This window comes from Pterocles gutturalis, unplaced genomic scaffold, assembly GCF_000699245.1.
Source record: "Pterocles gutturalis isolate BGI_N339 unplaced genomic scaffold, ASM69924v1 scaffold4048, whole genome shotgun sequence".
Taxonomy (NCBI): domain Eukaryota; kingdom Metazoa; phylum Chordata; class Aves; order Pterocliformes; family Pteroclidae; genus Pterocles; species Pterocles gutturalis.
This window is the reverse complement of record NW_010117788.1, coordinates 45,023-70,336: the sequence shown is the minus strand read 5'-3', so window position 1 is coordinate 70,336 and position 25,314 is coordinate 45,023. Positions and strand designations below refer to the sequence as shown.

The 25,314-nt window shown below is 39.5% G+C and overlaps 1 protein-coding gene across 1 annotated transcript; it reads left to right on the top strand.

Annotated features, from left to right (window-relative positions):
* Window positions 1–1,407: 1,407 nt before the first annotated feature.
* RTN4IP1 (reticulon 4 interacting protein 1) lies at window positions 1,408–24,965 on the top strand (the record flags this gene model as incomplete). Its single annotated transcript, XM_010075908.1, has 8 exons — window positions 1,408–1,559; window positions 2,349–2,417; window positions 2,660–2,784; window positions 7,984–8,032; window positions 10,382–10,518; window positions 12,795–12,978; window positions 14,337–14,429; window positions 24,849–24,965. Coding segments are annotated over 8 exons (926 nt in total), but the record flags the coding sequence as incomplete, so codon positions are not given.
* Between the last annotated feature and the right edge of the window lie 349 nt (window positions 24,966–25,314).

Here is a 25,314-nt window from a genome sequence, read left to right as displayed (position 1 = left end):
GACGTGGCACCGGCAGGGCCGAGGAGGCCGCCTCGGAGCACGGTGCCCTGACCTCTGTGGGAAACTGCCTCTTTTGAAATAAAATTTTTTCAAGTTCTTAGGGAAGAACGGCCCGAAAAGTCATTGCCTTTTTGAAGATGAGTGTGTGTGTTGGGGGGGCTTTTAATCTGAGTGGCTAATTGCTGGCCTCCACAGGCTTGCAGCTCACAAATCCGCTTCCTTTTGTGAGTAGCTTAACTATGGTGGGGTCTCTTTCCTGGCCTTCTCCCCCATCCCCACCAGCTGGGTCTTGGTGATCTCTTGGTCAAGAGACTGGTCCCTCCATGGAGCAGCGTTCCCTGGAGAGGCACTGGGCTTTACCATCTCCTTGAGGTGAATGGGGCTGAAGGTCAGTTACGTCAGAGTTGGCATGTGTGAGCTAATCCATGTTCGTTGCCTTGCCCTTTCTTCCTGAATTGGGATCTGACTGCCTGCTGTTGTCTGGCCCAGGAAATTTACATCTTTGACTGACTGGCTCTTTTTATTTGACATATTTAATCATATTTTTTCCTTAATTTCAAGGTTTGAAACAAAAGACAAGTTATCGTAGTAGCAGACCTTATGCTTCATATTAAGAAGTGACCTTGCATATCAAATCAGATTCAGTAGCGCATGCAGGAAGCCCACCGACAGAGCAGTAATTTGTGTGTAGGGTCTCTAATAATCAATTTTACAAAGTTTTTGTAAGTAATTGTAAGTTTGACATTTGCTCTCTGAGGATTGCAGTTGAATGACCCACTTGAACTGCGAGGCTGCTACTAATATTTGGAGTCAGTATAAAAATATTTTGAAGAAACTACATTTTCATCGTGCTTTCAAGGTGCCTGTTTTTGTGTTCTTTTCTTTTGTGTATAGAAGCACTTTCTAGCATAATAGGGCACCTAGGTAGACTTGTCCAAACACTTGAAGGGACATGCACTCCTGAATGTAGACTTTTTTAGGCTGCGCAGAGTTATTAGATGGGTAATTTGCAGCATTTAGGATATGTGTGTTAGTAATTTTTAAAATTATTTTAATGTTGCTTTGTTTACCATACTTAATTTGAAAAGCCAAATGGAAGGTTTGGAGTTCTTTTGGATCCCTAGCTACATGATGTTTTTGGAAAATGGAGCATTTCTAGCAGACTTCTTAGAATTTCTGACAGTCTTACCACATACTAAGTATTTTTATAATGGAGAGCCATTTCATGGACAAATTTGTTCTTCATTTGTAAAATCTGTAAAAGTATAAAATATTGCTGATTTTTTGCGTGCTTAAGTTATAACAGAAATTATGCACATTGGGTACAAACAATGCTTTCTAATTGCAATTGTCCAGTTAATAAATGAAAACTCAGTATGGTGTCGTGGTTAATTTCATGTTTTGCAGGTGGTTATGGTGCAACTGCATTAAATATGAAGCGAGATCCCCTGAAACTCAAAAGTGCAGATGCTGAATTTCCACTCACACTTGGTCGAGATGTCTCTGGTGTTGTTATGGAATGTGGACTGGGTGTGTCTTATTTCAAACCTGGAGATGAGGTAATACCACCAATCTCTTTTTTCCTAAAATGTATGGTTAAAATACACTGTGAGATGTTCAGCTTTCTTTTCCCTCTTGAGAAAATTATTTTGTTTATGTTGTTGCATTCTGAATGAGGACTAGAATGCTTTCTTCCCTACCTTTTTTTCTCTGAAAAACATGGCCTTTCCCAGACTTGCTTCTGCAAGTTAATTTCCCTTCTGTTTTTAAATTTTTGTTCCATTTCAATGGTGGCATGAGAGGAATTGATTTATTCGTAAGTGCACACTCAAGATGCTACTTCATTTCTGACTGAAGATAGAATTCTAACAGGAAGGGATTAGAGGTTGTTTTTTTTTTTTTCTTGAGTAACTAACTAAAGAGAGGAACCCTGGCATAACCCAAAAACCACTTTGTGAGTACTCACATAAATACCGGTATTGCTTGCTTTTGCCTTCACCAGTAGCTTTCACATTTCACCAGTTTTAATATAGCGAATTCTGATTTCCCTCCCTCCTCCTGTCCTGCCCAGTCTGGGCTTTCCTGGCATGGAAGTAGTTTAGGTGTTTTTGAAAAATTATGTTTTATACATAATATGATACAATTTATTTATATAACTCTGCAGTCCTTTATTTAGTCAGTCTTTTTTTTTTTGTGTGTGTGTTTTAGTAAGCTAAACTGATTTCTGATGAGCAGTGGTGAAGACATTCTGCAAACTGGAAAAATGATTAATGAAGAAAACTTTTCTGTGTAGGTACAATCATGTGCAAAGTCATAAAAATTGATAGTTATTTTCTGTTTGGTTTTAGGTGTGGGCAGCAATTCCTCCATGGAAACAGGGGACTCTGTCAGAGTTTGTGGTAGCTAGTGGAAATGAGGTAAACCTTCAAAAATGTGGCTAACAGACAAAACCCCAAAATTGTAAAGACTGGCATTTTTTTTCTTCAGTGTGTAAGTAACTGTTTCTTTCTTAGTGCTTGGTTACATTCTGACTCCATCCAGTTACGAAGATAGTTAAAAATGTGGAATGCACAATCTGCAATTCAGTAAAGCTTGTTTAAGTATTTCAGTGTCACGTAGGATCTTCTGTGTGACTTAGATACGATTGATTTTATTTCAGGTGTCTTTCAAGCCAAAGTGTCTCAGTCACACAGAAGCTGCCTCCTTACCGTACGTAGGCCTCACAGCGTGGTCTGCGGTTAACCAAGTTGGAGGACTGAACCAAAGTAATTGTAATGGGAAAAGGTAAGTAACTAGTTCTGATGGTAAAACTTAGAGTTTAATTTTTATACCAATTAGCTGCTTGTAAGAAATGTCCAACAGTGATGAAGACTGTTGCATCATGACATTCACAAAGACCAGCCAGCCTGCAGATGCTAGGTTCAATGTCCACAACTGCTGAGAGAAAGGCTTTAGAGGAAAATTCAGATGGGGACCCTAATTGAAGTGTACCTGGTCACTTGCTGCTCACTTCCTTTATATAGCGACTATGTAGAGGTAGTCCAATGGATATGAAATGTATAGGACTATATAGAGAATTTAGGAATGGTATCCCTAGGAATTTGTAGGGACTTTGCCTTTCTGCCTGCTAGGACAGCTATCCAAATATAAAATCCTCTCTGTTATTTTGGCAACTCACAAAAAGTCCTCTCAATCACAGAGGGTGTGGTTCACTCAGTTTCTGCGTGCGTGGGCCATTTGGAACAGACTGGTTTTCCAGCTTTTTAGAGAAAAATGAGCAGGTGGCTGGGTCTCATTTGACCTGTAGGCTAGAACAGAAGAGAAGAGGAAAACATGCAAGATGAGCAGCCAGATTAAATAGAAAAATTGGTTGTGTTTATCAGCATGTTAATCTGACAATGGCAGATGGAGGACATAAGAGGAAAAAGGCATTGAAAGATTGGAGCAGATACCATTTTTCTCCTCACAATTGAAATTTGCAGTTATTTTGGCCTTTGGATGTTTGTATAAATAGATAGCAAAATGTTCAGAATAGAAAGAAGGGCAAAAAGTAAAAATAACTGCAGTCGTTAAAATTACTATGCTGCACCAAAAATTTAGGTCATAAAGTAATTATTGGGCAGAAGGAGTCTAGATGCCTGACCTCCTCTTATCTTTGGTGTTACTGTTGTAATGCAACACATTGCAAAGGACACTAGATTTATTGAAATTCTTCACCCACATCTCTAGAAGATAATTGAGTGAGTGAGTGTTCATATGTCACGGTAAATTTCATCATGAAAATAATTGTTTGTTCTAAAGATAAACAATGTTTTGAAAAAACGAAATTGCAGAATTTAAAGAGATTTCAAAGAGATGTCATTGAAATTAACTTCCAGCTAGTGATAAAATTCTAGATATGTTGCTTTCCTTTTTATTTTTCAGTATTTAGACTTTTTTTATTATCTTAACTTTCACATGTAAATAGAATTAACCTAAGGATGTGTTGATAGGCTACCTATGTTTAAAGTATCTTTCCACTCTTCAGGTAAGTGTTTAGGTTGTTAAAAGTGAAATTCAAACTGCATTTATATCGTGTCTTCACATTTAACATTTACTTTTATGATCACAATAAGTATTTAATTACCCTGTCAGCAAGAAATATTTTAATGTACTTGTAAAATTATGATGTTTCCCATCTAGAAGTTTTGAATTGTAAAAACAGCAGAGAATGGCTTACGTGATGGTAGCTTTTTTCCCCTGAAAACTTCCTTGTAGGAAAATACATAAAATGGATTGAAGGGACTGTGCAAAAGTATATTCCATGGACTTTACATTACTCTTGCAAGGCAATAATTTCAAAAGACAAGAATTTACATAATGTTTCTTAATTTATTGAAATAATCTTATATGTTTGGTAAGAAGTTATCTAGATATGTGGTTTTATGTTGGTCTTTTTGTCTCATGTAGGTGTACGTAAATAGCTATGTAGAAGGGTGTATATACACACAAGAGTGTGTCTTATTTTGAAAGAGCAGCTGTATTCCTTGATGAAAGCTACTTCACTTGTACTTTATTGCAGTGTTAAGACTTCTTAAAAACAGCAAGTTTTTTCTATTGGTGTGTGTTTTTTGCCGCTTTAAGGTGGAAGGATAGGCTAACCAGAAATACTCGCTAACAGTCCAACATCTGCCTGTATGTTGATCTGCATCTGCTGCATCTGCACACACTTTCACACATTTTGCTTTTGCAAGTTACCTGAAGTATTCTCACATTGTTTGTGATATCTGCTGCTTCACTGTAACTCCAGTCATTTCCCCATAAGTTTTATCCTAGACCACTGTAATTTATGTCAATAATCTTGCACAACCTAAAAGTCAATGTTCTCGTTATCCAAAATGTTCAGAATGCCTCTGTAGTTTTGAGGTTCTCTGTGGATAATACCTGGAGAGCTTCTCATATGCACGAGTGTCCTGTTTCTGTAGAAAGGGAATATGCTTCTTCAGCAATAGCTGTTAAAATACCTTGCTTGCTGTATTCACAAGCATGATAAAAACAAACCTGACAATTTCAGAAATTCTTGAAAACTTTTACATTTATATTAAGTAAAGGTCTTTTATATAAATACAGAGGCAATATTTTATATATTTAAGTATGCTGGGGAGAGATGCTGCAATCTGTTATTATAAGCTATTAAATATACACTCCTGGATTATATTGTTACAATGAAAATTTGAATTATATAATAACCCAAGAAAATATTTTTTTCAAAGCCTGTGTTATTTCACCATTAGATCTGTTGAGAAGTACAAAGTGAGTGTAGGTTGTAAAACTTCTTGATAGGGTAAATGCTTGATACAAGAATAAATCTGTTAGGGACGTTTTGTTGGCATAGTCGAATGGAATTTGATTTATATATATGTAATAAATATATTTATTCAATAAAATATATGTGTGTGTATATATGATTTGGCATGTAGCTGAGTCACTGAAAATTGTTAGTTATTTATAATCTGGAGAAGATGCTACACCCACCCCTCTACTCCCTGCCCTGTGTCTTTTGGGAGGGGACACACCACAGCTGAAACAGGTCCTGGCTCTCTCATGCTAGTTTCTGACCACGCCATAGTTCAGAGCAGGGCCCAGGATGAAAGGCTAAACTCTCAAATCCTGTGATATGCTCATCTGGAGAGATCTGCTGACTCCAGTTGTGTGACCAGCTAGAATGGGCCTTGGTGAGTGCTGGCTTGAATTATGTGCCTCTGTCAGAAGGGAGCAGAGCCTGGGGTATGAATGTTTTTTTTTTTTCTTTTGAGGAAATCAGTTCTCTTGGATCTCTGTTCAGGTCAAATAATCTGTTAGTTTGTTCCCTGTTGCCACATGTTTATATGTTTACTCTTGAGCTCGCCTTTGCAGTGAAATGTGTAGTTTCTCTAGTATGTTTTCTCCTGGCTCCCTTTTCCCGAGGCAATACAAACAAAACTGTGCCTCCTTTGGCACTTTACACCATCTGTGGTCCTTCTGTGCTGTCTTAACAGGTCCTGCACCTTCAAATGCTTTCCCACTTCCTTGTGGTGTTGTGCCAAACAATGTGTCTTGCTCTCCCCAGTGCTGTAAAAATGCTGATCTATTGGGCTGTGGCCCGACTATCTCCTGTGCAGACATCGCTTGTCTCTGTGACAAAGAGCCTTCTTAAAGTCACAATGCATGGAAAGAGTTTTAATAATTGGAAAGTATGGTAGAAAATAGCCCACGTAACATAGGAACAAACCAAATCTGGACTGAATTTCTATCTGAAGGATCTCAAGGGCTTTTATTAAAGGGGAAAATAAAAAAAAAGTCCTAGTCAGGCAGCTCCCAAAAACTGAAAACATTACTTAAAAACTTGAGCAAAATGTAAATTTTAAAACAATACCTTTCTCCAAACTTTCTCCAAAATTTGTAGTGGAAGAAATTCCCTTTAAGCAAGGAGTAAAATTGGAAAGGCAGTTTCACAAGGTTTTTCTGGAAGGATTTAATCATGACTGACTGTCCTTTGTAAGGATAAAGATGGGCTTAACTCAGTATCTTGAGTGAAGCATCCCTGAGCCTTTTCAAGTATGATAAAATCCAAATGTGAATGTTGCTTCAGGCATCTGTCGTTAGCAGTATGGTTCTGAGGATAAGTACTTTTTGGCAGATTTAAAAGCTGCAGGCATTGTGGTTTCAAATTCTGAATGTGAATTTTGCAGCTTGGATCAGTGAAATAGGAGGGAACACCATCTGATCAGTTACAAAAGAGGAAGCATTTTTAAATGGATACTGTGACCAAAGCCAAGTAGCTTAGGTTACTTCAAAGAATTTTTGTAAACTGAGACTCCAGACTGAATAGTACAATTTTGTACTGTAAAAAGCAATTTACTTCAACATCCAGCACAATGATACTTAAAACAGGAACGTCACCAGCTTCTGAAGATACTGAATTTTTTCTGGCAAACAGAAATTCTGAAAAACTTGATGTTCCCCAGTGCTATGCCAAGACTTCATCTTTGATCTTTTTGTCCTAGAATTAGCAAATGGGTCCAAAGTCCAAGCACTGTCTGTAGCTTCAGGAGCAAGGCTTTCTTAGTAATTCCCTTTCTGAAGTTTAGTAATTTAAAAAAAATATCTGGATGAAATTTTTGAGCAGTGATTGGGCTGCTAGCGGTAAGGTTCTCACACCACAAAACTTGAATTCATTTTTATGAAATTCAGGGTAGTGTGTTCAGTTAAAATGAATTTTCAGTAATAATTTGGTACTACATGCTTTCATTTTCTTGCTTGCGTGCCGGTTTCCACAACCTGGCATTTACAGGGTCTTGTTGAGATGTACTGAACTAGAGAAATTCTACTGCCTTTTTTCCTAAAGAATAAGGCACATATTTTAAATTCATAGAACTTAAACTTGTTTATGGTGAGGCTACTTAATGGTATTTTCGTCTTTCTTTTAGATAAATATTATGCAATATGGGAAAAGTATGTTCCACGTATTCTGAAGTTCCCTAAATAATGTAATACTAAACCACTTTTTCACTCAGATAACACCAATTTGTGTAAAATGTTGATGAATCAGATTTTTATTTTCTTTACGAGATACAACAGTGGAGTCTGGGAGGCAGAGACTCTTAACTGATTGTTTCCCAAACTAAGCAATTATGTTTGTGAAAGTGAGGACAGGGACAGGGTCTTTGGGTGATAAGTGTTACTGCCTGACGGCTGCACTGCCTGGATTTAGTGGAAAGTACATATGAGGAAGTCTCTTTGGCTGTGCTGAGATAATGCTCTTGGCACAGGAAACATGATCAGCAATGTTAAGTCACATTATTGGCTATCTGAAGAGTTAACTACTAGGTAACATTGAATGACAAATACAATCTTTTGCTTACAGTAATTTGGTGTCAGAGATGTATAAGAAGCATTAGATTACATAGGTACTATAGAGTTTATTTAAATAACTATTTAATATGTTTTAATTTTCTCTTACAGAGTATTAATATTAGGAGCTTCAGGAGGAGTTGGTACATTTGCTGTACAGGTAATATAAACCAGCATGCTCAGGATGCATCTTCAAACTATTCAATATGGAAAAAAAAATAATGGAAGGGAACTGAGGGAAGGAATAGTGAAATAGCAAGCTACTGATCAATCTATCTGATCAATATTTCCAAAAGTGAAATATTTTCAGATTTATTGATTTTCTTTTGTTATTTTGTATTAGTTTAAAGTAGGAAGCAGGTACTTTCTTTGAAAGGAGATGTGAGAGTAGGTGGTGAAAGATCACATTTCACAGCTTGGGTGCAGGAAATCTCATTGATGTAACTTGAAATATGTAGCCTGTTTTCATTACCTTTTAGTTAGCTCTGCTCCATAACTATGAAAAGAACTTGGTGTATGAGTAGAAAAACCAATGGATTATGTGCATGATTCTCTACAATCATCTACATAGCTGTTGTAGGTGGTCAAATGGTATGAAAGGTACAACGCTTTTATGTGCAGTGTATAGAATCATAGAATGCTTTGGGTTGGAAGGGGCCTTTAAAGGTCATCTTGTCCACCCCCCCTGCAATGAGCAGGGACAGCTTCAACTAGATTAGGTTGCTCAGAGTCCCATCCAACCTGACCTTTGGATGCTTCCAGGGGTGGGGCATCTACCACCTCTCTGGGCAACCTCTTCCAGTGTCTCACCATTGTAAAAAAAATTGTCTAGTTGAAATCTACCCTCTTTTAGTTTAAAAACATTACCCTTGTCCTATCGCAGCAGGCCCTACCAAAAAGTCTGTTCCTGTCTTTCTTATAAACCCTCTTTAAGTATTGAAAAGCCATAATAAGGTCTCCCTGGAGCCTTCTCTTTTCCAGGCTGAACCCCAACTCTCTCAGCCTGTCCTCAAAGGAGAGGTGCTCCATCCCTCTCATCATTCTTGTGGCTTTCCTCTGGACCCGCTCCAGAAGGTCCAAGTCTTTCCTGTGCTGAGGACTCCAGAGCTGGACGCAGTACTCCAGGTGGGGTCTCACCAGAGTGGAGTAGAGGGGGAGAATCACCTCCCTCGACCTGCTGGTCACGCTTCTTTTGATGCAGCCCAGGATATGGTTGGCTTTCTGCTCTGCGAGCGCACGCTACCAGCTCATGTCTAGCTTTTCATCTGCCAGTTACTTCCAAGTCCTTCTCAGCAGGGCTGCTCTCAATCCCATCATCCCTCAAGCTGTATGGATATCAGGGATTGCCCCAAACCAGGTGCAGGACCTTGCTCTTGGCCTTGTGGAACCCCATGAGGTTCACATGGGCCCACTGCTCGAGCTTGTCAGCACGGTGGCTTTTATTAACTTTCCCTCACTCTCTTTGACCTGCTGCCCTTTTGTCTGTCCTTATTCCAGTAGCTCTAAACTTCAGACTGTCAACATACCCTTTTATTGATTCATTAGTTGTGGAATATCCTCTTGTCATACTCTCATTTGATTTGGGGATTTTTATTCTAATCAGGATCATCTCATGCTGAAGCATCTTTTCTCTTAAGAACATGAAAAAAATACAAAAGTTGAATGATTGCATCAGTGTGTTCTGTGTTACTGGGCCATAAACGTAGCAGTTTTAAAGAAGCTTACAGGAGAATTTTTAGTGTATGCTATTTGCCTGATCCGTGATAAAGCAGATGGCTAAATTAGATCAGTAGCAAACTGACCAGCCACTCACTAGTTGCGCTTTCTACCTGATTAATCTGGAGTAAACTACATTAATTAATGCAGTCTAAATATAAAAAAGATTACTGTAAATGAAGAATGAGATTACAGAAAAGATAAATAGCTAGTAAAAATCTATTACGTTGCTGTAGCTTCTGGAGTAGAAGATAACCGGACATCCTTCCTGTAGTAAATCAGAGATTACTTTCTTTTTCTCATTATTAATATTTAAGCTATTTTCAGTGAGGTGGATAATTAAATACCTAATGTGTAGGTAGAAATAGGCAATATTTTAATTTTAAATATTGAAAAATACTTAATGGTTGATCTGGTAACAGTTTTGTAGATTGGTAACTTGGACAATACCTCTTGCTATACATTTTATCTGACAGAGTCAGGTGGCAAACTGAGTTTTTTATTTGAAGCCTTATTTATCCTGAGACCTGATATCTGTAAGTGGCATTAAAAAACCACCCTCCTTCCTCCATACCAACACCTCTCTCTGCAAAACCTCATTAAATACTGACAAATTCTAACCATTGTTTGCCTGTGGGATGTGTGACAGGTTATCTTGTGCTGGAATACAGTCTCCGCACTCCTTACTAAACGTGCTTGTTTATTATATGAATATAATGAGACTTCAGCTTTTTAAGTTGTTCCCAATGTTCCACTAAATTTTAAAATTCTTTTTTTTAATATTTGTTTTTAGCTAGTGAAGGCCTGGGGTGCTCACGTGACAGCAGTTTGTTCTCATGATGCCAGCACACTGATGAAAAACCTTGGAGCAGATGATGTGATTGATTACAAATCTGGAAATCTGGAAGAGCAACTTAAAACATTACCCTTGTACGTGTTTGTAGTGCTTAATACTGAGACGAAGGAGTTGGCGGTCAGACTTTCTGCCATTTGATTGCTTGACTCCAGTCTGTCAAACTCCCTCTTTTTTTTTCTCTCCATTTCTAAAGTATTACTTTGTAAAGCAAATTCATCCCAGCCCTTTCTGAATGCAGTTTGCCAAGTGAGTATCCCAAGCACAGATTTCATTGTAAGACTAAGCCAGTTAATTGGGCTTGTGAAGGCAAGCTCACTTTCACATGCTTCTCTTCAATGACTGTGATTTGAACAGTTTTGTCAGCTTCCATCCAAGGATCTTGGAGCATTTACAAAGCATGAATAGATTAAAATGTCTCAGAAATCCTGTGTGAGGTTAGTAAATAGTAAAATTGATCTTATGTAAGGTGCAAAGAAGAAAGTAAAATTCATGAGGTTTCGAGCAATCTGATCTAGTGGAAGGTGTCCCTGCCTGTGGCAGGGGAGTTGGAACTAGGTGATCTTTAAGGTCTCTTCTAACCCAAACCATTCTATGATTCTAAAGAAGAACTATGTCATGAAGCAGTTAAGTGGCTCGCCTGAAGGTCTTTAGCCACTGTGCAACTCAGCTGCGAGTAAATTTCTCTTCTGTAACACCAAGTATGGCTGCCTCTGATAAACAATCGCACTTACCTTGTCACAGTAGTTATGTTTAAACTAGCTTGGGGGTTTTCTCTAGAACTGAAGTATTTTTTTCTTGTTTAATCTTTCCATCTATTTAAGCTTGGTCTACTGTGACTTGTATTTGAATGTCATATTTACACTGCTCTTTTTAGATAGATTGAGTTAACTTTCTGGGAGGGGAAATAGAAGGTGTTCAATCTATGAAAGAATCTTACTGACAACTGTGCTAAGAAGGCATGTGCCCCTTAACTAGGGCGTGATTGTCAGCAGGCCTGAGGTCAACTGTGAGGTTACTGGCACTGTCTGTACGGACAGGACGTATAGCAACTAACTTAGCGGTTTGCAAGCAGTGCTGAATTGGTCTTTGTGCAATTCAGCATCTTAAATGCTAAGCACCCATTCTAGCAAGTGACCCTTTTTAGGAGCTATCAACAGCAGTGTCTTAGGGTGTAGTTTTATGATATAGCTAAGCTGATCAGTCAGGTATACTGAGAGGAATCTCCTACTTCCCTGCCTTTTTCAGTTGTACTGACTCTTCAGACCCCATAGTGCGCTAGTTGGTCCTGGAGCATTAGTTTTCATTGTTTTAATTTCTCTTCTTAACAGCTGTTAGGTTGACTGAACTTTAGCATGAAATCACATCCTTGGAAGACAAGAGGAAAACTGTCCAGAGATATGAACTTTTCTGTTTAATTTTCATAAATTCTTTTCTCTTTTATTTGTAGGTCGTTTAGGTTAGAGATATGTGTATCTATTGTAGTCTGGAGATTGCTGGAAAATTACAGGTGAAAATGAGAATGAGCTGCACATCTAACAGAATAGGTGCATACCTCCCTGCTGCCCTATTTTGCCTTTACAGGCTCACGTGCTGGGATAATGAGAAGGAACACTGAAACTGTGACTTGTTGCCAGAGGCTGCACATACCCATTCCATGTGGGGAAGGTTTTAGACCCTTCCCATTGTTAGGTTCTATGTCGAATAGGTAGGTTCAAAGAAAAGAACTGTCAGTAAAGGTAAAATGGTCTCAAAACAAATAGGGAGGTCAAAAATAGTTTTAGAAGCTGAGAATTGGGTCACAGAAAAGATGTGAGGGGATAAGGATTAGTAGAGTAATTTGTTTATGTAACTTTGGCTGCTGGAACTGACTTTCACGTGAGTACAGCATGTACAGGAGATGTTCCTAATCAGGGTGTGAGTCTAGACTAGTTTTTACATGCACAGAGCCTATTGTTCAATGCTAGGACCAGACCTCAAGACTGTTCCAGTAGTCTCAATGGGAGGGCTGAAGAGCTAGAGCTCTAGAAGGTTTTAAGTGAATAGAGAATGTAGCTGTGCATTGAAGAGTCTGCTTTTTTGGAGTTTAAGAGCAGTTTAAGTTATCTAAATAGCCTGTGTCTGCTCTGAAGTGAATGGGCAATAACCTGTAAATTTAACTCCCATTGTACAGTAAAGCTGGGATTTAGCTGAGGTCTTGGGACTTTCTCGCTGCTGTCTTGCGGGCAGTTATTCTAATGCAGCGCAGTAATATGTAAAATGTAAACAACAGCCAATTTCTGATATGAATTAGCTTATTTGTGATTGTTTTCCCCATATTGTGATTTTAAACCTGTTCTTTACATGTCTGCAGGTTTGATTTCATCCTAGATAATGTTGGTGGATCTACTGAGAAGTGGGCTCTAGATCTCCTGAAGAAATGGTCAGGAGCAACATATGTTACCCTAGTGACACCTTTCCTGATCAATATGGACAAACTTGGAGTGGCTGATGGCATGTTACAAACAGGAGTTACTGTTGGTTCCAAAACTGTAAAGGTATTTGTCAAAATCCTATACACTTTAATATGATGTTGTACTCTAGTGGCTTCCTTTGTGACTTGGATGCTAGTCATGTGGCTCATCTGTCTTATTTTCCTCATATATCATTAAGTATACTTCAGATGCATTTTTACTCTTTCCTTCTTTCTTATACTGGAAAAAAAAAAAAATCTGTGGGGGCGGTGCTGATTAGTGTATGTGGTAATTTGTGGTGCTTTGAAGTTTTGATTCCTTGTTGTTCTTTTCATTGTGGCCTTTTCCATATGGCCTCCCTAGTGAGTCCTGCTGACAGCTAGTGTTTCATAGTAAACAGCACAAATGCCTGCCTCATTGAAGTGAGGGTAATTTTGCTGCTTGCTTTAGGCTGGTCAGGCTTTCTCTTAAAACATTATTCCATGACTGATTCTCTTCATCCTATTCCAGCGCCAGAGAATAATAAAAGTGGTTGAAGGTGGCTAGAAAGTCTTTCATCTCTTTCATCTTCTGTGTCTGGATGGTGATACTGATTTTTCTAGTTTTCATAAGTGGATCTTAAAACATTTAGCCAGTGGCCAGATCACTGAGGCTTTTTAGAACGTTTCTCTTTCTTCTCTCAACATGTGTACTTGCTCTCCAAATGAATGCTTTTCAAGCAGTTGCCATGGTATTCCTGTGATGGCATGGTTGAATGAGATTCTAAGTCCTGCACCAGTACTTTCAAAGGAGATCTCAAAAACAAAGTGAAAAGGCTGGGAAGAAATCATGTAATATTGTTTCTCAGTGTACATGTTCTCACAATGAGGAGCATTGTACACCATGTATTAAAAATCACCTGTCTTTGTCAGATGAAGGCTCTTACTCCTATTATGACTTACTCAGAGGAGGTGCTCTTGACTTGTGCTTGTAAGACTTTCCCAAAATGCTTTTAATGTGAGCTGCCATCTGTCATTGGATGGTGATGACTTTGGCAGATGTGATGATGGAAAATTTAATCACCAACACTGAGGTGGAATATTCTAAATGTCACACTGCTGGGATTATTTCACCCCCATTGTGGAGGTGTATAAACATATAGCACCATTTCTCTCTTACATATCATATAATGCTGTTTCTAGCTGCAGAGACAAGGTGGTTCTTTTTCACAACTAGCTGACTTGTGCAATTGGACACAAAATTCACCCTGATCCTATTGTGGTAATACAACATCCCTGTCTGTGTGTTTAATCCACATGCTTAGGTGACATTTTTTCAGACACTAGCACATAATGTCCATGTCTTTTCCTTCAGTCACTTCTCTAGTGCTTTTGTCATTAATTTTAGTTCCCATTTCAGTTTCCTCTCATAATTTTTCAATATATTTGTGATCTTTCTTGCAGCATCTCTTTAAAGGAGTCCATTATCGATGGGCATTTTTTATGCCAAGTGGGCCAAGTTTGGATGAAATAGCAGAACTAGTTGACTCTGGAAAGGTATGTCAGTAGTGGTTATTTGGCTGTTTGTGTCTTTCAGCTCTCTCATGGTGCTGCTTTGACTCAAAAATGGTGTATTTCACAATTAGGGAATAAAATGTTATGAGAGTCACAGTAAGGAAAACTAGTTAAGAAGTTTCTGCCTTCTACTTTTTGCATGGAATTTAGGAGTTCATAATCCTTAAGACTGTTCTGCGTTTTTCCTCTCCACCCTACCCTTCTTTAAAAACACAAAGATTACTAAGCTATGAGGAAAGAATGTCCAGCGATTGTTTATTTTTGCAGGTGGGAATCATTTAGCGTGAACACTGGTGTTGAAAATGATATGTTTTAAGAGGCCTCATTTGGTTCATTTGGTCAGAATGAACACAACTGGTATATCTGCATATGCAAAAGTGCCTAGCCTGGGTGATGAAGAGTCCTACCCATAATGTGCACAGAACTAAAATATTCAGGTTATTGCAGGTAACAGATGATCTGCATTGGTAGAGTGGTGACAAGAATCTTGTGTTTCATTATTTCAGTGCTCCAGAGTATAATGTTTGTGTTTATTCAGCACAATGACTTGGAATACTGTGAGCGTTCATAAGCTTTCAAGGAATCTCTTAGTACTTGGGGGAAAGTCATGAAGCGGCAGATAGATTACTGCTTTTCTGATCTTTTCAGATTTATGAGCTTGTTACAAAATGTGTGTGAGTGAGCGGTTGGTTGCCAGTTTATTGGACTGTGTGGTGCTGTAGGTCCTGGCAGAGTCCTCTTTTGGAGAATTTCATTTTGGCAAAATTCTTAGAGTAGAGAATATGGTAAATTGCTGTTAATCTTTATATGTGGTACCTAAGCAGAGGAGGAAGAAGAGTCTGCCCTGGCTGCTGGTAATCCTCGTATGTGAACCATTAGGCCATTTTGTGCTCAAAACTTGTGCAGATAAGAAAAATTTACATCTCTGAAAGTTTGAGTGTTAATCTCCTTTTTTGCTGTGCATTATGTTTCAGCATTTGGAGAAGAGTAACTAAATTGCTATTGTACTTTAGGCCTAATTGCCTCTATTTGCCACCTCAGGGCTGCTGATGAGTATAAAAACCTTCCTGAATTGAGACACTCCTATTCCTCTGTTGTGACCAGTGTGCTGCTGACACAGCCGGTACAAAGTCTGTGTTTCCTAAAAAGTTACTTACTCATAAACAGAGACTGCAGCTACAAATAAGCTGTGGTGAAGTGTGTTCCTGGCTACAGCTTTACACCACTCTGTGTTGCATTATGCCCAGTGGTGTAGGCATTATCCCATGGTCAAGAAAGAAACCCTAGAAGATACTCCTCATCCTGTGATTGCATCCAATCACACTATTAAATTATAATTGTCTGAGAAACAGAAATGTCCTTGTCTTCGTTCTTACCGTTTGTCCTGATTCTTAGCCAGTCCCAACTTGTTTTGTGTTCTGCTCCTACCTTGTATGCAAAACAAATGCAGAATATGACCACGAAGGCCTTTTGCGAACACCTGTTTATGCAACAGAGATAGGGCCTAATGGATGTTCTCTGCCTAATAATCCAGACAGGTGAATTGTAATGCCATTTAAAATGTACGTCATACATATATGAATGTCCTGATGTACTTTTTATTGTAAGATGATAATGAGGACAAAGATGTTTGCTTGGTCTTTTATTCTCTGTCTGCAAAACCAGGTCATAATGTCAGACTGTTTATCTGTATAGTCATTATTCTAGCAGTATTTTCCTCTATTTTGTAAAATGTTGTAAAAACCCATGCTATCATCATTTTGTAAGACCCAGATATGTTCCATTTAGACAGATGTTAATAAGACTATGACCTTTATTGTCTAGACACAAGAGTTCTCTTAAATGGACAAATCATCCATTCAGAGGAGTAGGTATTTGGAAAAAAAGGCAAGAGAGAATTACTGGAGGAAGTGTACCATAATTGCCCATGGCTGAATGAAATGTTTATGTTTGAATTGTAGTATAATAAATGAGAAATTAAAAAAAAAAAACCAACAACATAAGTAGCAAGAAGACTTGGGGAAGCCAGCAAAATGAGGTCATGTAGTTGAACTTCGTAGTTTTGAGTGAATACGGTTTTGAGTAATGCAGATTCAGTTATTTTGAAATTTCAGTGAATCATCTTTTCAGTTACAGACATCTTGATGTTGAGATTGTATCAAGTGTGAACAGGACAGCAGTTGGAGAGCTCCGGAAAATGAGAGGGTTTTTTCAGGAAGGTGTAAATCATGAGAGGGGATTTAAATGAAGGAAATTTAAAAGAGCTGATAGTTTAAAGAGGTGATGTTATGGTAGGTGAAGCTTTGAAGAGCATACCCCTGAAGCAGTTACAGATCATACTGATTTGTCAGTGTTTTTTCTTTTACTCCTTTTGCACCAACACAGATTTTTGGTGTTAATGAGTTCATCATCTTCCTTTGCAAAAACAAAAGGATTCTCAGTCCTTCAGTGGATGAGGAATAAGCAAAAAGGGTATTTTGTTTAAAGATATTTTTTCATATGGATGATCTTTGCAGCAAGGAATAGAGACTTGCTAACTGTTGGCTATGGGAACAAGTTCTTTTTACAGCCTTTTTTAATGGGGAGGATAAAAAGAGGATTTGATGAGCTGGTAGTGCAAGGATGGAGAATAATTTTCCTTTTGTAATTTACCTGCACATCATCTCAGTTCTGGGGATTGTAAAACTGTTTTCAGTTTATGAGCTGTTTTCTCTGCCTTGCAGCCAGACATCTTGCAAAGAGACTATTGTGAGACTGAGGGGCTGGGAGGCTGCTGCAACAGTAGTGGGCACAGGGAAAATAAAGTATTTCCTTGTCAAATTTTAGAGATACTGGGTACTTTTTATATTGCTGGGAAGTCCCTATTGAGGGTTGACCTCTGCCAGTTAATTACGAGCCAGTAAGGATTGCCTTAACATGGGCTCCACCAAATAAGTTATGAAGTGCATGTCAGAAGCTGTGGATCTCTTTCCATGGCAGAAGGTTCCTGGCAGGAGACCTGGTACAAGGTCTTAATCTAACAACTGAAATCAACAGAGCCTTTAGTTCAGAGGCCAGATTTGCTGGCTCAGTGTTCGCTGAAGCATCGTCACTGGTCTCTGCTGCCAGCATCATTGCTGAAAGTCTTGTTAAGAGTTAATTTTATTTGTCATTTGTGTTGTGTATTTAACATTGACAGTCTTGGTTTTGCTGCTTCTTAACCTTTCCTCTTTTCTAAGGATGTGCTATTTAGTCCTCAGTGAAAATATACCAAACTCATATAACTATATAAGTTTGTAGAAAGCCTCTAGCTTGTAATTAGGCACTTTGCCTTTCATAAAGCCTGATGGAGGAAGGCAGGCTCAAACAACTCCTTAGTGTTATAAGGGGGACCACCAAGTATGTTGTATGTTCCTGCTGGACTGTGATAGGATGTGGGTTAACATGCAGCCCTACAGAAATTTAAAATTTTCATTTTAATTTGGTGCCATTTAAATGCAGTGCAGGTGTGTATGTGCAGTATTTCTGGTGGCTTTAATACTCTTTCCTTCAGAGCAGAGTTGCATCAGATGGCTGATGGGTAAAAGTTGATTTTGCAGGAGGAAGGCTAAAGGAAAAAAGAGCACTGGAACAGGCTGCCCAGAGAGGTTGTGGAGTCTCCTTCTCTGGAGACATTCAAAGCCCGCCTGGATGTGTTCCTGTGTGATCTGATCTAGGTGTCCTGCTCCGGCAGGGGGATTGGACTAGATGATCTTTCGAGGTCCCTTCCAATCTCTAACATTCTGTGAGTCTGTGAAAAGTAGAGTCTCCCATAATGAAATGAATGGATCATTCTCTGTGTTGTTTGCTTTCTAGATAAGTGTTACAGCACAGGCACACGTAAGAAAAGCAGTTGCATGCATATATTAATGTAATTTGTATGTAGTGTTGATTATAGATTTTGATGAAGACACTAGGTGCTTTGGACTTAGCACCTGCTGTTGTGGCTTGGAGGACAGCATGCTGGCTGTTCTTTGGCCTTGCTGCTGCCTTCCTGTGCGATGCTGTACAAATTGCATAACCTTTTTCTACCATAATTTATCTTATCCACTAATGAGGGCTAATGCCCTTTAACCACCTATGATTTGCTCTGAGATACCCTGTTAAAATGTGGAATTCAGTTGTTTTCTGTTGTGAGTCTTTGCTGTTCGGGAGGTAAGTAACACAAATGGATATGGTCATCCACTTTGACATTACTTTGGTTTTGAGTTGTTTGGATGGCCATGTTTTAAGATGGCTTACATTCCTCCTGCTAGCAATAGGTTATCACAGTGTCTTGACTCTGTATTCTAACCCATGTGTATTGATTTGCTTACAGTTCATCTTGTTACAGTTCTGCAAGTAACTTTTTCCATGGCCCTTGTTGCATAATTGTTGCAGATTTGTTTCTTCTGTATGAATATGAAACAGCTAATGTAATATATTGAGTCCTTGAATATTGTCCAAGTCTGGCATCCCTAGATGTGGCCTTCTCTGCTGTAATTCCGGTCTTTGCCTTTATGGCTGTGCTCAGGTATCTTAAGGTACCCAAGGACACTCGCCCTTGGGTGATGCCTGCTTTACTCTCTCTATCTGAAAAGGACACTAGGGTACCGATTCTGTACTTAAATGTCTAAATTGACTAGAGATAGTCTTTCTCCCCACTCCCTTAAGTCACTCACACTCATTCTGACAGCCATCTTTCTCTGTGCTAAATTGCAAAGCTTGCACTTTTTTTTCTTTCTTTTTAAATTTAGTGTTGTCTTGTTGCAGTGCTTTTTGCTTGCCAGGTTGGTTGGCTAGACCAAGGAGACTGACCAAGGAGAGGTTGCCAAAAGCTCTGTTCGGTACTTTCTCTTCCAAAGTGAACCTCTATCTGCATTTTGTCACAGCCACCAAAAAAACCACTGTGATATTTATTAAAACACATCTGCTCCTCTTCCTCCAGGACATGGTAGCTTGCTTACGCTCTATATGAAAGTGTTCTGTGATTACATCATAAAATGTCTGTGAAGAAGACTAATGGAAATTTTGCATGCTGTGGAGAGATAGGGTTTGAATATGTAAGTTCACATAAACCACGATGAGGTCTGGAAAAATTTTGTCATATACTGGATATTTAATCAAATGTTTTGCCTCAGCCTGATGTAATTCCGTATTCTGTAGAAAGTCGGTACTGGTGTTCTGAGCTCTACTCCTCTAGTGTAGGAGGGAACAGCAGTGAAATGCGGCGTCAGCAAGACAGCTCTTGTCTGTTGTGAGTTTAATTTGCTGAGACCTAGGGAGATGCAGGACATGCAGGACTATTGTCCTAATATATACATAATATGCTTTCATACATAAATATATATGTATCTAACTGTACTAAAGTTTGTTCTGTCTTAATTATATGGTAGCATCACCAGAAATAGATTTAATTACTAGCATAAATAGTGGGACAACTACCGTGAATGTGACTGCTGAGGGATTCTGGAAGAGCGAGTTGCTCTTTCCTTTAGTTAATAGTTCAGAGTGGTTCAGTAGGTAACTAAACATATGAGATCTTCCTCACTTCTACTGATTTAAGCTTGGACTAGGCTGGCATACACTACAATTCTGGGCTTGTTCCAGTTGTTTACTGCTCTTCATTGTGTTCTGTAGAAGCTGTTCTGCCAGGGCTAATTAATGAACTGGAGTTTTAAGCCTCTTCTACACTCTGAACTGATAGCCTCTTTAACTGGGATTTATTTTCCAGCATTTTAATAATTATAGATGATACAAGCTAATGACGGCAAGCAGTATGAAGCTCCGCATACGTTGTTGCACACCACTTTAAGGGGAAGTAAGGATGAAGAAAGGGGTTCGATTAAGACCCAAAGAACGTGGAACTTAAGTACAGCAGAGAAGGAGATGCTCCCTTAAAAGGAAGAAATCACAGAAACAGCAGTGTCCCAAAACAGCATTTTTTTCTGTGAGATTACAATAAAGTACTGAACAGATAACTAGATGTTTGGTTACAGGACAGGGACTGTTCTTTGTAATGATTTCTATTCAAGTTTCTTGTTGACACTGAAGGGAGACTCGCTGAAGGCCAAAGAAGATTATCAGGCTCTGCATTTGTGCTCATGTACCACATTTGGGCAAGGTGGCAATTGCTGGAGGGAGACTTATCACTAGTCAAAATGGCAAGCGGGTCTTTTCCATTGTGGCAAGCCCTCAAGAGGCTTTTGAGGTCTGTTGGAGCATATCACAGCTCTCATTCTGTACAAGTATCTTTTGCAAAGCACGAACACAGACTTACCAAGGCGTAAGGAGGGTGTGTGCACTGGGAGGGAGGCACTCTGCAGCATTTGTGCTCATGTACCACATTTGGGCATGGTGGCAATTGCTGGAGGGAGAGAGACTTATCACTAGTCAAAATGGCAAGTGCATTTGTGCTCATGTACCACATTTGGGCAAGGTGGCAATTGCTGGAGGGAGACTTATCACTAGTCAAAATGGCAAGCGGGTCTTTTCCATTGTGGCAAGCCCTCAAGAGGCTTTTGAGGTCTGTTGGAGCATATCACAGCTCTCGTTCTGTACAAGTATCTTTTGCAAAGCACGAACACAGACTTACCAAGGCGTAAGGAGGGTGTGTGCATTGGGAGGGAGGCACTCTGCAGAGGAAGGCTGCCCTGCAGTTTTGACACAGCCTTTAGAAACCTGGGGGAGAGCCAATGCATTGTCACTGCTCTTGGAGTGAGGGGCCTTTTTTTTTTCTTTTTTTTCTTTTCTGCTTGAGCTAGGCTTGCTCTGAGGGCCTCTGAGGTTCAGTTGTCTCTCCCGAGAATTCCAAGGCTCTAGCTCTCCCTCCAGCGGCAGGCAGCAGCTCCACACTCACTGGAGCGACTTGGTGCTAATATGAGGGTCAATCTTCATTCCCTTCATCTTTTTTCACTTGTCCCCTCCTAATAAATTCAGACTGTGTCCTTGCTACCGCAGAAATGGGGACGTCCAAGGGTGGGCTTGGATGTGCCACGAGCAGGAGCATGTTCCCGCTGAGCAGTCAAGTCCTGCCAGTGCCTGTTCACTGCCTGCTGCCTGCAGAGCTGGATGGGCTGGGATAGCACCTCTGTGCTCTATGTAGGGTAGCCTTCATCAGCATCAGCAATTACTTTTTTAAATTTTTCCAAACACATGAGTTCATTTCAAGAGACCTGAGAAGCATTTCTATAGTATGTCCTGCGTCAGAGAGAATTAAGAGGAAGAAAACACCTTTCAGGCCCAGTCTGTTTTCAGATAAACATTTCAATGGGGGTATGTTAATCCTTTCTCTCACAGACTTTAGTTTAATCCCTTTTCCCTGAACAAATAGGTGTCCTCTGGCAAGGAACTGATGGGTGGCTGTAAATAGGCAGTGTTTTTATTATCCAGTTAATCTCCATTTATTATCACACATTCAGCAAACAGCAGACGCTCCCCTACGTGTTTGTCTGTTCACAGGAAGAAATTTTATCTTAGTCAGTGGATTATGGTAAAGGCTGAGTGAATCACTGTGCTGCAACACGGGTCAGCCCTTTCAGGGTTATGCAAACAATAGGACTGACCAGCCAGCCAGATAAAGTGTTTAATGCTCTAGATTGTCAGGATCATCAATTTAGTATTCATGTCTCTCTGTAGCACTGCCTAAAGCCAGCATTTAAATAGAGCTAGAGGTTACATCAATGTAGGAGATGGGCTTTGAGTGTGTGGTGGCTGCAATACACAGGGTGTTCTGAACTGTGAGGCTGAATTCAGGGTTCCTCTGAATCCCTGTGTCACCACTTTTCAAACGCGATGCTTTGAACTTTACCTAATAGGCTGAGGAAGAAACATACCTCGTTCTGTCAGGGTTATAAGTTGCAGCCGACAATAAGTGACTGCACGTAGCAGAACATTGAAGTGTCTTGTTCATTTTTTCTTGGTTGCTGCATGTGTCTGAAATTAACTTCTGCCTTTCCCTGGAATCCCTTGTGCTTCACATCCCTTGTGCTGCTGTGCTGCTTTCTACCCCAGATACCTTTCCCTTCCTCCCAGGCTCTTGCCTTTTCTAGGGCCATGTGTGTCCACGCTCCAGCAGGCTGAGTTTCTGCATTCTTTTTCTTTCTTAACTGAAGCACAGTGTTGTATGTAACTGCCATTAACAGTAAGTACTTGTACAAGTGCTGCACTTGTGCTTGGCTCAGCAAGGTTACTGCATCGTTTCTTCCCAAGCTTCTGCTATGAAAGCAAGGGTTGGTCTTCCTCAAAACAAGCACTATTGATCAGCAGCACCTTCCTCCTGCTGGTAGCCATGGCAGCTGCACTTTACTCGGATGCTCAGTTTACCCAAACTCATTCAGTGTGTTTGCTGCCCTGGGTCCATATCCCGGACTTTGCCAGTGCCATTCTGTGATGGATGCTGCCCAGACATGATTTTGTCTTGAACTTGATCATTCATGTCCCACATGTCTTCCCCAGTTGAGCAGCAGAAAGTGTTACAAGGTATCTTTCTGGCTCCTCTGCCTGTTACTAACTTTGCTAGATGTTTGTTTACAGAGATTGTCCTGGCAGAAAAAGGGGAAGAAATTACCCAGCCTTTTACCCTGCAGCATGGCACGTTTCAGGCACTTAGTGAATATATTTATTTGCACAGTTGCTCTCACAGTGATTTGGCTGATAAATCTGACCTTTTATTTGGAGGGGGTCACTCATTCCTACTTTTCTGCTGTGTAAAGCTTCATATTACTGCTAAGCTTGCCTTGACAAAATAAAAAGGAAAATCTAGTAACAGGAGATACTGCAGTGTAATAGATTATTGATGTCTTTGATTACTGTTATAAGGAAAACCAGTAGTTATTTTAGTGCAAGGAATGAACTTCAAGGTAAGGCACTGTGTATGAATAAAGAGAAAATTAAGAGAGTTGAGAAAAAGACCTACGTGAGCACAGACAACTAACAGATTGCATTTTTGTGCTGTTGGGGAGGGGGCTGGATGGACATTGCTGCTGCTTGGAAAACGTGTGCGTATGAAAACCTTTCCTTGATAGTGCTGCGCATTCACCTGCTAAGCAGGTTGTTTGAATACCTTCCTCTTGCCTTCTGGTGAAAGTAAGCAAGCCTTTTGAAAGATGGCACTGTTCTGATGCTGGCAAATTGTTTGCTCCTCGTTGCTGTTGTGTTCCTTTTCTATTTAGTGAGATGCATGTCCTACCAGGAGAGGGCAGTTACCGATTCTGGAGTATTCAGTAAGATAGTGTGCATGCTAATAGCTGTGAGGAAAAAGCCTGAATGTATTTTTTCACTGACACAAGCAACAAGAATCTTTTTCTAGCACAGTAACTAGGGTGTTTGGATCTTTGTTACTTCAAATCTTCATCACTTTAAGAGCTAGCTGCAGATTCATCTACTGTTAATGCTTTCCTCTGATAAGAGAATTGGGATCAATTCATCAATGCAAGAACACGCATAGGGCTAGTGTTGGGGGATCCAAGGTAAGAGACCAACATTGGGGTAGGTAGGATCTTTGGGAGTTACCTTTTGTACCCAGATCTTATTTTGGCCTTGGGAAGGCTGACTTAGAACTTGATGATAGAAAAAGTCTCTTCCCTTGGACCAGCAGTGACAAGTATTTTTCAGAGGCAGCTGGGATTTCTTCTGCCTCTGTTGGTACATTATGAGGTCTAAAGAAAATGCTCGTAGGGTTTTTTCAAGCTCCTTAGTTAATAACGGGAACAGGGTAGTTTCGCCTTTATTAGAAATGAGTCTAAAACAATCCAGAAGGCTACTCTGCAAAATCAATGCCAAAACAGTAGTCAGTGCAAGCTGGGCTTAATGATATATGCCTGTTGGAATACACAGTGGCTGAGTTTTCCAGTGTATCTAAATGATTCAGTGACAAATGTTTGTGAACTTTTTTTTGTACTTAATTTGTGGCCAAGTCGTTTATGGGTACCGAGGCATGTACTTATGCAGATAGGCACTAGATTCATAGGTATCATTAAAACAGCTGAACTTTGGAAAATTCTTGGGTTTAACAAGAAAACCAGTAGAGAAATATGAGAAAAAAATGTTCCTTTTTCTCAGTGTATCATTGTGGAAAATAAAAAAGTAAACCACAGTGTCAGCTTTCAAAGGGACTTAACAGTTAGAGCCTTGCATAGTGACTTTATTGTTGAGTCCCAGGTGAGGGCTCCAAACTGTGCTAGTAGAGATGTTTCAAAACTTGGGCAAAGAGCAGCAGAAAGCCTTTTCCTGCATGCAGAGGTGTCCCTGAAAAAAAGTTAAAAACTAGTGACTACATAATTTGGCAACTTCTGCCCTAAATACTGTAAAGAAACCTCCCCCCCCTTTCATCATACAGTTTTAAAGTGTGAAGGTGATGTGTTATTTTATTCCTAACATTGACACTTTTTCTTTATTCTGTAGATTCAACCAGTTATTGATGAAGTGTTCTCTTTTTCTGAAGTTCCAAAGGCCTTTCTGAAATTGGAAGGAGGACATGCACGTGGAAAAACAGTGATTGATGTAGTTAGTAAAAAATAAAGTATCCCTAATAATTATTCTGCCCGCAGTCAGTCCTTTACTGGTAAATTACACTTGAACATTACTTGGTACGTAGCAACTGTTTCTTCTTTAAAAGCTCATACAGGATGCATAATTTTTAAAGTCTTATTTTAGAAAAGCCTCTTTGATTCCTTCCTACTCTGCCTCTTAATACACAGACAAGAAATACTAACATGAAAGCCATTCAATAATGTAGTTGTGACTTTTGCAGAACACCCCTCACTACTGGGATAAAACGAACAGTGGACAGCATTTTCTGTTGTAGATCTTGGAGTTTTTATTTTACAGATGTTTTAGTTAAGTCCCAAAATGGTGAGGCACACTTTTA